This window comes from Asterias rubens, unplaced genomic scaffold, assembly GCF_902459465.1.
Source record: "Asterias rubens unplaced genomic scaffold, eAstRub1.3, whole genome shotgun sequence".
NCBI lineage: Eukaryota > Metazoa > Echinodermata > Asteroidea > Forcipulatida > Asteriidae > Asterias > Asterias rubens.
In genome coordinates this window covers 405,526-420,189 of record NW_022985694.1, presented here as the reverse complement: position 1 = coordinate 420,189, position 14,664 = coordinate 405,526, and the positions used below count along the sequence as shown (strand labels likewise).

The window sequence follows — 14,664 nt, the reverse complement described above, 5'->3', positions numbered from 1 at the left end:
GTCCACGTTGTTTTTAGTAAAAATTGCATGTGTACATTTTTGATTTCACAATTCACAGCACAAACAGCTGATTTTCGGACCCCCTTTTTCTCGAGTGTGACTACAATGCTTACAAAACTGCTGTAGAGACAAGTTGTCGTCATATCTTTGCTCCATTTGGTCATCTTCGTGGTTTTTTTTTTAAGCTCAGCAATTTGTTAAAATTGAGTTGAAATTGGGCTCATTCTTTTACAGAAAATGAACGTTCAGAGCATGGCTGGTTTGTGTGTGGCAGCAGCGGTCGTCTGCATGTTGATGTTGGTTCAGACCTCAGAGGCGAAATTAAAAGACAGAGAATGTGAAGGTAAGTAGTTTTTTTTTTTAACATGGTTACAGCGGTTGTAACTAGTCGACTAAATTTGTTAAAGATTTAAAAATTTTGTATCAGAATCTTTGTCGAGATTGAATTTATCTGTTCTTAAATTTTTTTTTAAATTAAAATACTTTTGACTCGATCGATGACCGTCATTCATCAATCAGTGGCATTATTAATTTTTTAAATAATAAACTTTAGCGATGACATGACATGATTGAGTAATATTTGCTATTTAAATTGTAAAGAAGAATAATTAACCACCAACATTTATTAAATAATTGACAATAACATCAAGTTAAGTTGTTGCGTCTCAAGTGCTTGTTGTCAGCTAGCTCACTCACTCACTCAGATTCAGGATCAGCATGCTCAGGTTCAGCAGTTGAGGGCTCAGCCCCTCAGGCTCAGGCATTGGGTTTTCCATTCTTTGTCTATGGATGGGTTGTGAGACAACTTGTCTGTCGGACAACTCAACGGTTGAGACGGCTCGACCGTTCGGACAACCTCGGCGGGCGTTTTTTTCATTGTCAGACAACTCGACTTAGTATAGGACCAAAACAAGTTGACGGATGGCTGTGAAGGAAGGGGGTCTCTCAGCAAAGGGCGTGCACAGTGCCGGGAGGGGGGGGGTTAGTGTAGGGCATTGCCATGAGAAACAGTACATTTTCTGATGGATTTACAAACCCTGTCCTGGCTGCACTGTGGAGCTATTGACATCTGGAGGGGCACCAACATGACGAATGCAAAGACTGGGGCGACAGAGGCTCATCCCCCATGGGCCTCTGTCCGTGACCTCTTTCTTATTTGAGGCCTGCTGTGTGTACTCAAATGAGAAGGCTTAACTCATAACTGTATTCCCATACAACGAGGAGTACATGTGTGGTTGATGTAGGGTGAAAAAGAAAAAAAACCTGGATGAGGCCTTGAAAAAAACTTCGTTATTTGTCACCACTTTCTGGATTTCTCTCACACTGTTTTGAACATGCCAGCCTGGAATTTCATCTTTGAAAGCCGAGGGCAAGGCAATTTTTTTCTTGCATAGGGCACAAACTTCAATTGAAAAATCATTAATTAGTTTCTAAGGACAATACCAGGCAACAGATGCAAGCCAGGCCTGCATAACTGAATGCCATATGATTATGACACTGACAGCTCAGGAGGGATGACAGAAATATCTGATGTAGAATCATTTTGCAAATTGTTCTCACAACGTTGTTTTGTCTTAACTTTTTCCCTCTCCAGTGTGTATTGCTGCCTTGAACAAAATTGAAAAGACAATCACAAAAAAACAGCGTGATGAAGGACGGGACGGCATTGAAAAAGCAATAAGGAAATACTGCAAGACGGCCAAAAATAAAGAAAATTCTTTCGTAAGTATCTTTTGGGTTTGAGAACTGCACAAGGCAGTTTGTATTTTGTTAGTGAAGTAAATCATGTACACCATTATAAAGTGTTTTCTCATCAATATCAATATCCTAGTGTACACAGCACAGATGTAAGGAAGACACATCTCTGAAAGTGCATTTCATCCCACTGTTTCATTACTCTAAAAGACCTAAAGGGTTATTATCATAATCACTCTGCTCTGGCATTAGGCAATACAAATTGCTAATCAGAACTCATCTTAAAAGATGAGTCTTAGTGCTAGGTGTTGTCTTTGACCAGTTACAAAATGTAGCTTGTCATTTCGAATCACTAGAAACCAATTTTTGTTTGCACAATTTTATATATCATTGAAATAAGGATGCTTTTCAACACCAAATAAGCCAGCTAAACCACTTCCCTTGTGACTGTCTTGAGTGGACGAAATATTAGGCCAGCTGTGTGGTTTGCATCACTGAATACTTATTAATTTGAATGATAAATCACATTTTCTTCAATGGATGAAGTGATTTTGTTAGAAGTTTATCAATAATTTGAATGGCTACATATAACAGGACAATGGTTGCATGTTGTTGACTTATAGCCTTTGTCTCATTCATTCTCTAGTGTTATTACATTGGTGGGACATCAGATGCTGCAACCGGGTCACTCGGGGAGGTCAGCAAGCGGTTAGTCAACTACGTGCCTACTGAGAAAATCTGCACTCATTTAAAGAAGCTTGACTCACAAATATGCGAGCTGAAATATGGTGAGTAGTTAGATCCCCTAATCTATCCTTTGATGTTAGTGAGCCCATAATCCCATAAGCTGTACTTTTTATGGACCCATCCACTTCCAGCTTTGTTAGGTCACATTCCCTTTCTTCTTATGTGGTCCCTTAGCTGCCGCTTCCCAGGTTCTATTGTAACCTTGGGTGTGATCCCTGCTGGCTACACGACGACAGTTAAAAGCTTGACCGGAAGTGTCAAGAGCAGTTAAGAGCACCAGATTGAAGCTCTGGTGTTTCTGATCAGCAGAGTGTGGGTTCGATTCCCAGTCGTGGCACCTGTGTCCTTAAGCAAGACACTAAACCATAATGCTTCGCCTTCGGATGGAACATAAAGCCGTTGGTCCTGATGTTGTATAATGCATGTAAAAGAACGAGTGCACTCCAGTTCACCCCGCTGTTCCTGGTTTGATTGGCTGCATATTGCGCCACAGTACCTTGTAAACCATTACATGGTGCTACTGCTCATAATTCAAATTTAGTCCCACAAACCTTGCAGAAAAATACTGAATGTTGAAACACCTTAAGCGTCACTCATATAAGACCCACTATCAGACTATTATTATTAAAAGCAATAAATCAATAAGTTTTTCTTTACCCGCAGAGAAACAAATTGATTTGGACGCAGTGGACCTGAAGAAACTTAAAGTGAGAGACCTGAAGAAGATCCTGAATGACTGGGGAGAGGAATGCAAGGCTTGCACAGAGAAATCAGACTTTATTAAACGTATTGAGCATCTTAAGCCAAAGCATTTCAAGAAAGCAGAGTTATAGTTCAAATTATCTGGGGGTTGGGTTGTATGGAAGATGGTATATATTTGTTAAAAGTGTGTGTACATCAAGTGTAAATGGAAATGGTGTCCGTACATTGAGCCCAGCTGGAGTCAGTACTGTGTTTGTGGACCATGTATCCAAACTGGCTGAACTACGTCAGGCTGGTACTCTCAGCTGGTTAAAATTTGTTCTGTTTAGGAGCCCGACTGGCTTGGTGGTTTCGATAGAGCATCCTTCCCATCTTCCACGGTAAGATGCAATATGAAAGTCTGCAGTTTCTGTTTATGTTTGCTTTACTATAGACCTTATGCACATGAAGTCATTTCAGTAGGGCGCCCTCACCTAGAGGTCAAAAGTAGGTTGTTCATTTTAATTGGCCAATCATGTGCGTCGCGCGCACAAACATGACAAATCTAGATGATGTCAATGCAACGGGTCTATAATACACAACACATGCAGTTTAATGATTCCAAATGGTTGGTCAATTTACACATTTTATGGACTGCAGAGTAGGAGGTTAAACTGTTTCGAAAGACTGTCATAGTTTTTTAACGTACACAGACGAGATCAAAAGCACTTCAACTCATATAAAATTAACATGAACATTTTGGCAAATTTTATCCAAGCTGTATCATTTTCAAAATAACATTCTTTTTTTCTCTGGGGGACAGTGTGCTGGCTGATACAAAATGTACATCAATTAGCGTAGCAGTTAATTTGCACACCTATTGTGCACAACTGTTATCTTTATGTTCTTTATTTATAACTTCTTTTGTACATTTAGCACAAATCGTTTACTCGGGGCTATAAGGTTGTTATTGGACCTTCTGGTAAATTGAGTTTATTGATTAAAAGTGGTCTCCAAATTGATTATTGACCATTTACTTTTGGATTTTGAATTGTTGTAAAAAAGTAAATGCATTTTGCACTCGGTGACCTTTCAATTATAAGTACTGTGAATATGAAATTGCAATTTACAATCTTATAGCACTGATCTGACAAAATTATGTCTACACTTACAGTATCCCAGTATCCCCCCCCCCCCTCCAATGTCAAACTGGTAGAATTGTTTTGGTTGGATCAAACAAGCATTCCACTGTAGACCTTATCGCAAATACACGGTTCGGGTGCAGGTGGAATGAGGTGCATGCAGGTACACCAGCATGCACCTCATTCAACAGTTAGCGTTTGCGCAAAGGGTATTTGCGAAAAGGTCTTTATAATGTGTACTTTAACCAGTCCATTGGACTGCTTGAACTTTCCAACGTGTGTACAGAGTTGTGTAGGATAGGTCTTGAAGTTCGGCACAATCTATCGGTCCAGAGGAATGCTCCGGTGGTCAAATGGATTGTGTGTGTGTCGGGATTTCATTTTTGAAAGGGCCAGGCCATTTTCATTTTGCAAAGGGCACTTCCATTGGAATATCTTAAAGTCAATGGAGAACTTTTGAAGGGCACCAAGGCCAAGATTAGGGGCACAGATGCCATGGCCTCCGTGGCCTGCATGTCATTCCACGTCTGGTTTGTGTGCCTATAAGGGTGTTCTTTTAAGACGCTCTTCTCTTGATATTTACTTGATGCAGTTGGTATCGGACCTGGGTGTTAAGGGAGTGCTTATTGTGTCAATAAGTTTTGTCCTCTGACAGAGACGCTAATGTGTTTTAGAAACTTTCTACTTTGTTTTCACTTCTTTTTCAAGAAATATTACAACTTAATTGTGGAAGTTTCACTGTAACTTTGCTAAGCCTCAGGTTTTTTCTGGAAACAGTGTTTTGATGTCATCGTTGGTGCATTTTTATACCAGTTTTAAGTGTTAAAAAGTTGCTTAGTAGCCCAGTAAATGAACTTGTGTATTATTATTCGTCATCTTTTTAAAATTCAAGAGGAAATCTCAACCGGAAAATAGGCTTCAGTGACATTGGTTTTTGTACAAGTGTTCCTCTCGCTCACAAGCAAACTTGTTTGGGTGTTTGTAAATTAAGGTTGTATCGGTGGCGTTGATGTTCCATTCTTTTAGACTACCGGTACATGTATCTGTATCTAAGTTCTTTTGTATCCACATTCTAAGAAATCTATCCACTATTTCCTTAAACAAAAACTGTACTTGTATTGTTTTTTCTATCAATGTAAGAATATATCCAAAAGACGCCAGACTTGAATGAATCTCGAAAGTTTAAAAGAATTTACAATTTGGTTCTGCATTTAATTTATGAATAAACTTTTTCAATTACTAATATTTGACATGAACAGTTTTTGAGTTTGATATTTGTAACTTTTAAACCCCACTTGCCTTTATGTATCGTGGAAGTGTATTTTGATTTTAACAAATAAAAACTTATTTTTATTGGGCAATTCCAAAAATTATCATTGTTTTCAAAAAATTACCAATTGTTTCATTCCATTTCATCTCCCTGGGGATAATGGACCGATCCATTAGGCTTCGCCCACGGCGCACGTGTGAGCAAGAACACATGCGCCTCTCCAATGCCATTCTGCACAACTCTGCCACGCACGCCCCGCATATGCACACGCAATGTCAGACCTACTTGTTGGACTTTTGGTTGCGATACAGGTTGTGATTGGTCAATACGTAAGTGGGCAGGGCTTACTGGATCGGTGTATTGTGTATACTGAGCTACATCAATAAATGCAACCTCTGGTTTAAAGTGCCAGAGTTCTATCCAAGTTATCTAGCCCTAATACTGGCAGTCTGACCATTTTGTCAACTAGGGAGACCACCAACATTAGGGCTAGATACACGGTAGCTCAGTCGGTGAAGACACTTGCATTTTAATCTGGAAGTTGCAGGTTCAAGTCCCCCTGTAGTCAATTTCTGTTAGAATACATGCAGTTCAACCCCAAATTATTTCAGATTTAGTCCGGTCAGTTTCCCTCGAGGTTTAAATTGCAAATCCATTTTAGTTCAGTGCAGCTGTTCTAAAAAGGCACCTTTTTTTCGGTCAACAGCTTTATGAAGTTTGACTCTGGCAAGCTGCCACCCTGCACTGTACACAATGTTAAACGGCCAATAAAGGATGATCTTAATATTTCAACTATTACCTTTTTATGGCCAAACGGACCTCGTAAATACCGGTTAATAACCATTTTAGTCTCAAAACTTGCATTTAGTAATAAATAACCCGAGTCAACAATGCATTATAATGACCCCTTAGTGCCAGTGACGATTTTCCCCTAATTGGTTTGAACACAGTTCTCCAGCTTTGGCAAACTGAGGGCGCTTTTTTCTAAATCAAACAGCCGCCACAGACGTCACGATTCCTTTGTCACGCGGGTTTGTTGACCCCGCGTTTTTTCAGAAACTTAGCTTTGAGCGTTCTGGAGGAAACCCCATTTTTACCATGTTTTAATGGAGGTTAGAGACCCCTTATATTTGTTTATGTTTCCTATGGACTGCAGCTATTAGAAAATATATTTGAGATCATCATTTATTGGCTGTTTAACCATGCAATGTACAATGCCTGATACAATGTACATTGTATGTGGCACAGGGTACAAAAATAAAAATGTTCCCATACTCCAACACACTCTTTTCCTCTTGTACAGAAGTACCCTCCCCCTTAAATCCTCTTCAAATCTCCCGAGAAAGTTGAAACGTTCCCAGAACACAATAGGAGGGGGGGGGGGGGTACCCCCATGCCACATATAAAGCATCAAGTGAAGTCTATCACAAGGGCCCAGTTTCATTTAGCAGAAATGTGACTGGGTAGTTTGGCTAGCCTTGTCCAAGGCTCTTAACGCAAGCACCGAATTCACAAACTGCATACATATAGATACTACAATGCTCGTTGTAATCTCGTTGATACCTCGAAAAGTCGAGCTTCGACCCCATGGTATCAAGTACTGTAAAGTACCGTGCAGTTCGTGAATTCACATGCTTGCGTAAAGAGCCTTAGCATACATTTTATTGTGCTAAGCTGATTATTTTTATGCTGAAGCAGCTCTATGAAATCGAGCACTGTAAGATATCATTCACAGGGCTACTGCAGGCAATGTCACTAAACTATGAGTCAGTTCCAGATTACTGTGTGTTTCCTGAAGTCTCTTGAACCAATTATCAATACCACCCTCAAAGTGATGTACAAGTTCTTGGGGAACGCTGAAGCTGTATACAGAGTGTTGGTTTCTTGAGACTTGAGTGCCTCGGATTGCACGTGCCTCATCTCCTTGAGTGGATGAAAAGTTAGATTTCTCTGTTGATGTCTTTTGGTCCGGAGTGATCTGCACAGTATACACACATAGGGGTACAAACGACAGACAATTTGAATCAATCCCTGTGCATTCTTTGTACCAGTAAAGCACTGGGTAGCCGATCAGTGCTCCAAACATCGTTGAGAAGTTCCAATCCTTATTTGGATCGAGCCCCAAGACTCTCTCCATCTTGCTGTCGCTTCCGCTGAGCTGTGACAAAACATCTGCAACATGATCCTGGAGTTGTCGGCAAGCCTCGGGGTGCAGGAGTCTAGGTCGTTCCAAATCAGCTGAAACATCGACTCCAACATGTCTGCCATCCTCCCCAAGAAATTGATGAGTCTCTTGTAGTACTGCTTGCAAATGAGGGATATTGGCAAGGAATGTGTCTTCTCCAAGACGCAAGACTTTTAGCTGCTTTTTAAAAGTATCTGAGCGGCAGGAGGATGAAAGCTCGATCACCATCTTAGAGAGCTCAATGGGATCCATACGGGAGTAGTCGTAAAGTAAACTAGGCTTGATTCCATCGCAGACGGCTTTGATGTCATCGAGTATGCTTTGCCAGTTTTTGCGGGCAGTTTTCGTCAGATGCCGTTTTATGATGTGCTCTGCTGAAGAAGACATTCCAAAAAATCTGCTTTTGACAGGGAGCAACCCAAAATCCTTTTTCAAGTTCAGTGCAATTGCAAAGCTTTAATTTATCCCGTGTAATCTGGGGAACCTGTAAATGAAAAGAAAGAAGACATTGACCATGTACATGATGTAGAGAGTACTGTACATTGGGGTACAATCATAACATTATAAAAATAAAGGGGAAAGAACACAATTTTGTACCATTTGAACTTTGTGGACAATCACAAAAATTGCACGCATTGTCAGGTTTTTGAGTTATTCAACAGGATCTGTCTGACAGTTTTGGTCATCATCATTTGCTCTCATATTATTCTTTATCTTAGCAGTCACTCAGGTCTCAGGACTGAGTCACCGACAAAACAACGGGTAAAAAGAGATGTAACAATATCCCACACTCACACTACTATAAATTACTAAATAAATACTTAGGAGTAACTATAGAATACAGGGCCTCCCCTAACCCCAACCGTGGCCTACTACTAGTGCCAGTTGAAGCACTGCCGGGAGCACTGGGTTAATCTTACTTCTAGAAACTATAGTTTCTAGAAGTAGGTAAATCTAATGTGGCCCTGTATTCTATATTAACTATATAATAAAACTATCACTAAATTCCCTTGAAATAACCGGACTTTTAAGATTCTGCATTCTTACTTTAAATTAAAAGATTATTTTCAGTCTGTAAATACGTTCAAAATTCAGGCCCCGCCCCCTCGGCTTGAAACTTTTGTATTTTTTTTCTCAAAAAAAGGAGTAATCCAATCCAATCCAAACAACCAAATTGTTAATTAATGTGCATACATACAGTACAGTCAATAAAGAATATAGTTCAGGCTGTTAAAATCATACCGAATTACCTCCATTGCTACATTTTCTTTTGCTAAGTTTGGTTCCTCTCAAAAGGTTCTCCTGCCTTTCCACTAGACCAAGGAGGTAGAGAGCAGTCCCCATACGCGGCGCTATACGATCTTTGGTCCCCATCGCACACTTCACTTGTTGTTTATCAACAATTAACACGAAGAAGTATCCGAAGTATTAATCGCCGTGTAATGGTTTAAACTACCCCTAGTCCTCTCTTCACTTATATATATCGGTTTCACGCCGTTGCAGCAGAGCAGCTGCATTCGCCTCCTCCTAGAGGGATCCTCCGTGGACCTAGCCTGCACTGCTCCATGTCTGTTAATCTTCCACAAAATAATGACACAGAATGGGTCGATATTGTTACATTGGATGTATAGAAGGTAAACTTGAGGAAGCCTTAAATACACTTACTTTGGATACTTAGGCCGTGTCCGAAACGGCGACTTCGGCTACAGCTACGGCTAGATCGCGCGCGTCTGCCTATTCTTCAACACTGGTAGACGCGCTGATCTAGACGTAGCTGTAGCCGAAGTCGTCGTTTCGGACACGGCCTAATTATTCTTGTAAACACATGGCGCCCTCAAGAGTTCAATAGCAGAGCCCTCTGTTTGGTTTTGAGCGGAAAAGCAGATTCACCGTCCTGCTGAGAGCTTTTGTGAGCAGAAAACTATCCTATTATTACTACTATCCAAGACCCAAATAATGGCTTCGACGACTGGTGAAGCTTCAAAGCTTGAAAATGGCGCAAAAAACTCCGACTGGATGTCAAAGCTGCCGGAGAGTCTTTTATGTGAACCGCTGAAAAATATTGCAATTCCAGGTTGGTACAAAAATACACATTAATCATGATTGAAGAGTACACACTACGTACTTCTCATTGTAATACTACAGGACTACTCTACTCATCCATGCATCTTGCACCTTGCAATTCTCAATCCTTGATGTTTTCTCATGTAAACACAATCATTTACTGCACTCTGCAGTCCAGAGGAGAGGGTGGGTTGCAAATTACATGATCCCTTTTATATTTAAGTTTTATGGGATGGGATCCAAACCAAGGCAATTCTAAGAATAGATTCAAGAAGTGCATTCTTCGAACTATTAGACTGCTGTACTACTAGTACTACCATGCTTGACTACTTACCCCCCCCCCTCCAGCGGGATCTGTGGAAAAATAATCAAAATATACGTGTAGTGTGTAGAAATTCATTGTCAGAAACAGTCCCTGCTCATGTTCAGTGCCCACATGATGTCACTGCAGCCTTTTAATAGCAAACATATATTTTACATGACGATAGTTTTTTGTTTCAGGATCACACGATTCATTTAGTTATTCCCTGGACATGACGTCCCCAGTCTCACCTAGCTCACCAGACACAGTGCGCAACCTCGTCTCCACATTCGGTAACATGGCCAAAAAGATCGTCTACAACTGGTCGGTCACACAGAGTCTCACCTTCAATCAACAGTTGGATCACGGGATACGTTACTTTGATCTCCGTGTCTCCACATGGAAAGGGAAATCAGAGTTGTATTTCGTCCACGGGCTCTTCGGGGCAGAGGTCGGCAGCTGCTTACTGGATATCAAAACCTGGCTCGACGATCATCCTAAGGAGGTCATATTCCTAGACTTCAATCATTTGTATGATATGAGTGCCAGCGATCACGACCAGTTGGTCGCAACACTCATAAGCGTGTTCGACTCCAAGCTGTGCCCGCTCATTGACATCGAAACTGCTGCCCTGAATGTTCTTTGGGATAGAGGGGTTCAGGTTTTAGTGTTCTACCACCATGACAGTACCACCCAGCAGAATCCAATGCTGTGGCCTGGGGGCTTCATGCCGTCCGTCTGGCCAAACGTTACAGAAGCTCCCAAGATGGTCAATCTCCTTGAGGCTCATTTCACCCGCGGGAGACCTTACGGGAAGTTTCAAGTCAACCAGGGAGTTCTCACCCCAACAGGGACAACTATCTTGCAATATATCAACCGGTCGTTACTAGACGTCTTCGGACCTATAGCCATTAAGAATGTACAGTATTTCTTAAAAGATAAGGGCATAGGACCACGAGGAATCAATATCGTTATCGCTGACTTTGTGGAACTTGGGGATTTTATACCTAGTGTACTAGGGCTGAATCAAATCAAATGAGTAAATCGGTTAAAGTACTCAGTAGTTGATATTTATCCCAACAAAGGGCTCGAAATTTACCCTGGACCACAGGCCTGCCGAGGCCAGTGATTTTAGTGTTGGGCAAGTAAACTCACGGCCAGACATACCCGGCAATCTCATGCTGGTTCAACTGAATTGCCTTGAGGCTTGATGTTTAATGTATTGAACAAAAGCAAATTATGTTCAAAGCTTGTCTAAAAGGAACTGAAAAATATTGGTAATTACTCCAAATAATTGTTATTATGACAACTTACTTGGTAACGAGCAATGGAGTGCTGTTGGTAGTTTGAAACATTGTTAGAAATGGCTATGGCTCCCTCAGAAGTAACGTAGTTTTGAGAAAGGTAATTTCTCACTCAAATAATAAACGATACCAGTTGAAACCTTTCATTGTGCATCTGAAAGCACACAAAATAATTCAACAAGGGTGCTTTTCTTTGTTCTTGTTCTGTTGCAAATACGATGACCAATGAGCCCAGATTTTTACAAGTTTTGTGATTTTATGCTATAATTTATGTTAGGATGTGAGAGTACTGGTTATTGACAATTACCAAAGGTGTCTTTAAACTGTGTCAGAAGCAAGTTTTTTCTCATCACGATTCTCGTCTTGCAAAAAACCTACGGTCTTGAGTTTTGTGGACCCCGCCCCCTTTCTCCCAAGGGTGAGCCATGCAGCACCTCAAGTGCATTGTACAACATTTTACCACACTGAAATGGTTTATGTTATAAAAGTGTTATGGATTTTACGCACCATCATATTCATAATCATGTATCATGTAATATAACAAATTTGTCTATAATTTATTGTTTTTTATATAACACCCAAGCAGATCCTTGCCATTTGATTGGAGGATTGTCCGTCACGTGATAGCAAATAAAAGTACCATTGCACGCTGAGTCACTCGCCGTGCTTTTTCGTTCCATCCGAAAAGTACCATTGCACGCTGGCACGCTGCCAGCGTGCAATGGTACTTTTCGGATGGAACGAAAAAGCTGAGTAAAAACATCACTGCGTGCGCGTGTCTTTGGTAACGCAGCAGGTGTTACTGCAAGAAGGCATAGTAAAATTACTAGCATTCGGCTTCTACAGTTGAAATTGTTTGTTTTGAAAGTTGTTTCTTTCAATCAAAATGACAAAGTTCTACTTGGATGTTATATAAAACAAATAATGAATGTTTTTCATTCGTGCAATGGTTCGAATATGTTCATTCGTTGAAAGCTGGAATGTTCCATTCAACTCGGCTCCGCCTCGTTGAATAGAACATTCCATCTTTCAACTCATGAACATATTCGCACCATTGCACTCATAAACATTCATTATGTGTATAATATAAAATCTCTTGCCATGATTAGTTTGTATAATATAAAAGCAAAGTTCATTCCAAGAAAAGACTGACCACAAACCACACAAATTTCTTTTTAGTTTCGTGCCAGTATTTATCGTTAGCCATGTCGCCGGTTTTCTAAGTTTTCCTTGCTTTATCCTTTCACTTGTATACATTATTTCGTTTATTCTCACACTTAAAGCCATTATACACTTTCGGTACATACAACAAAAAGTTCACAGATTTACAAATAATTTACAGGGTTTACAGAAGGTAATAGTGAAAGACTTCTCTTGAAATATTGTTCCATGAAATGCTTTACTTTTGAGAAAACATTGAAACAATATCAATTCTCGACAGCGAGAATTACGGATTTATTTTAAACGCATGTCATGACACGGCGAAACGCGCGGAAACAAGAGTGGGTTTTCCCGTTATTTTCTCCCGACTCCGATGACCGATTGAGCCTAATTTTTCACAGGTTTGTTATTTTATACATGTATATAAGTTGCGATACACAAAGTGTGGGACTTGGACACTACTGTTTACCGAAAGTGTGTAATGGCTTTAAACGTTCTCCTTATTAGTTTATTTTTCTTCTCCCTTTTTACCAACCCCTTCTCTACACAAACGTTAATTTATTTTATTGTTCGTTTTTGTATTGTTGTTGTCCGTTTGTTTGTCCATTTTTCTGTCCTGTAAGGCATCAGTCTCTCCTCAAGCTCTGTTTTTTCCTGGATTTGCCCCAGTCCATGATAACCACTTCCTCTTTAAGTTCTTGTTTATTACATGTACCTGTATACATGTATGGCCATTATTTTGTAAGCCTATTTTGTTAGTTTACTCAGCGTAATTGTATATTGCATGCATGCACTTCTGTATTTTCATCTTTGATATGGAAATTATATGTTGTATGAATGAATGTTTCCCAAGTCTATATACATAGTAGCGGGCCTCGATATAACCCCACGGTGCGTTTTGCTTTTTGCCGTGTTGCCCTTTGCAAGGTTTCAATACAAATTGTTTTTCCCCCCAAGTGCCCCTAAGCAGATTGGTGTGCCCATTCTAGAGCAAAGTTCAAAGCATGTAATGTATTACATGTACATGTAGCCTATATCATTTATATCATTCGTAGTAAGCTTTTATAGGGAAGTCTCGGGTGAATTCCGTCCATCATGGCAATCTCTCTCTCCCCCCAAAAAGTTAATACAAAATCCAACTTGGATAATTAGGCCTATTATTGTTCTACTGAACAATTTATTGGTTTTGATTGGTTGTTTTATTTTGTAAATCATGTTTTGTTTTGTTTTTTAAATGAATTGTGATTTTTTTTTTAACTGAACAAATCTTTGCTTGTGGTTTCTAACTTTTTTTCATTTGTGTCAAAAAACCACTATAAATTGTTTTCCCGATAGACTACCAACTTGTTTTTTACAATGGCTGATATAAGTTGTTTGTTTAAGTTTACAGGAATATTGTAACTTAATTACCAACAAAGATCCCTCAAAAGTGTCCCGATATGAAAACATTGTACACGTTTAGTGGTTATGATTTTTACCTATCCTTAGTGATAAAATAATTGCAAATAACGATTTCGACTGGCTGGAAAATGGGGCAAGAAGTTGAGAATTCAAGATTCATTTAAATTTACGAAAGACATAATTTTATTTAAAAAATAGTCATACAAACGGTTAAATTAAAATCCACTAATACGATATCAAGGAGACCAGCTCCTCAAAAAGTTTTCGCAAGGCTTGAATATTTTTTTTATTATGCATTATATATACATGGTACAAGAAATAGTGTAAATCAATTAGAGAGCCTAGCACTGTTTAGGAAATCCATAATGTGGTCAAAGTTAAAGGAACACGTTGCCTTGGATCGGACGAGTTGGTCTATAAACAGCACTTGTAAACGTTTGATATTAAATGCATAATGGTTAGAAAGATGTTGTAAAAGTAGAATACAATGATCCACACAAAATTGCCTCGAAATTGCGTGGTTTTCCTTTTACTTTGAGAACTAACACGGTCGGCATTTATGGGAGCCAAAAATTTGACTCCCATAAATGGCGGACCGTGTTATCCGACGATGTAAAAGGAAAACCGTGCAATTTTGAGGCATGTTTGTGTGGATCTTTGTATTCTACTTTTACAACATCTTTCTAACCATTATGCATTTGATAACAAACGGT

The 14,664-nt window shown here is 39.7% G+C and overlaps 3 protein-coding genes across 3 annotated transcripts; 2 read left to right on the top strand and 1 right to left on the bottom strand.

Moving 5' to 3' along the window:
• Positions 1–6: 6 nt before the first annotated feature.
• Positions 7–5,515, top strand: LOC117305599 (mesencephalic astrocyte-derived neurotrophic factor homolog). Its single transcript, XM_033790476.1, has 4 exons — positions 7–343; positions 1,595–1,722; positions 2,342–2,483; positions 3,106–5,515. The coding sequence occupies exons 1-4, from the start codon at positions 238–240 to the stop codon at positions 3,273–3,275; spliced, it is 546 nt and encodes a 181-aa protein (XP_033646367.1). The 5' UTR covers positions 7–237; the 3' UTR covers positions 3,276–5,515.
• Positions 3,714–9,385, bottom strand: LOC117305598 (UPF0739 protein C1orf74 homolog). Its single transcript, XM_033790475.1, has 2 exons — positions 8,971–9,385; positions 3,714–8,204 (listed from the first exon to the last, which is right to left on the bottom strand). Exon 2 carries the CDS (start codon positions 8,105–8,107, stop codon positions 7,265–7,267), a length of 843 nt encoding a protein of 280 aa, XP_033646366.1. The 5' UTR covers positions 8,108–8,204; positions 8,971–9,385; the 3' UTR covers positions 3,714–7,264.
• A 201-nt stretch (positions 9,386–9,586) lies between these two features.
• Positions 9,587–11,423, top strand: LOC117305603 (PI-PLC X domain-containing protein 3-like). Its single transcript, XM_033790479.1, has 2 exons — positions 9,587–9,794; positions 10,286–11,423. Exons 1-2 carry the CDS (start codon positions 9,677–9,679, stop codon positions 11,122–11,124), a joined length of 957 nt encoding a protein of 318 aa, XP_033646370.1. The 5' UTR covers positions 9,587–9,676; the 3' UTR covers positions 11,125–11,423.
• Positions 11,424–14,664: the final 3,241 nt, after the last annotated feature.

Bases quoted from the DNA above. Each gene is read 5' to 3' on its own strand.
- LOC117305599 (XM_033790476.1), top strand. From the start codon at position 238: ATGAACGTTCAGAGCATGGCTGGTTTGTGTGTGGCAGCAGCGGTCGTC. The intron at 1,723-2,341 runs GTAAGTATCTTT...TTCATTCTCTAG, and splicing joins AAAATAAAGAAAATTCTTTC to TGTTATTACATTGGTGGGAC. The intron at 2,484-3,105 runs GTGAGTAGTTAG...CTTTACCCGCAG, and splicing joins AATATGCGAGCTGAAATATG to AGAAACAAATTGATTTGGAC.
- LOC117305603 (XM_033790479.1), top strand. From the start codon at position 9,677: ATGGCTTCGACGACTGGTGAAGCTTCAAAGCTTGAAAATGGCGCAAAA. The intron at 9,795-10,285 runs GTTGGTACAAAA...TTTTTGTTTCAG, and splicing joins GAAAAATATTGCAATTCCAG to GATCACACGATTCATTTAGT.
- LOC117305598 (XM_033790475.1), bottom strand. From the start codon at position 8,107: ATGTCTTCTTCAGCAGAGCACATCATAAAACGGCATCTGACGAAAACT.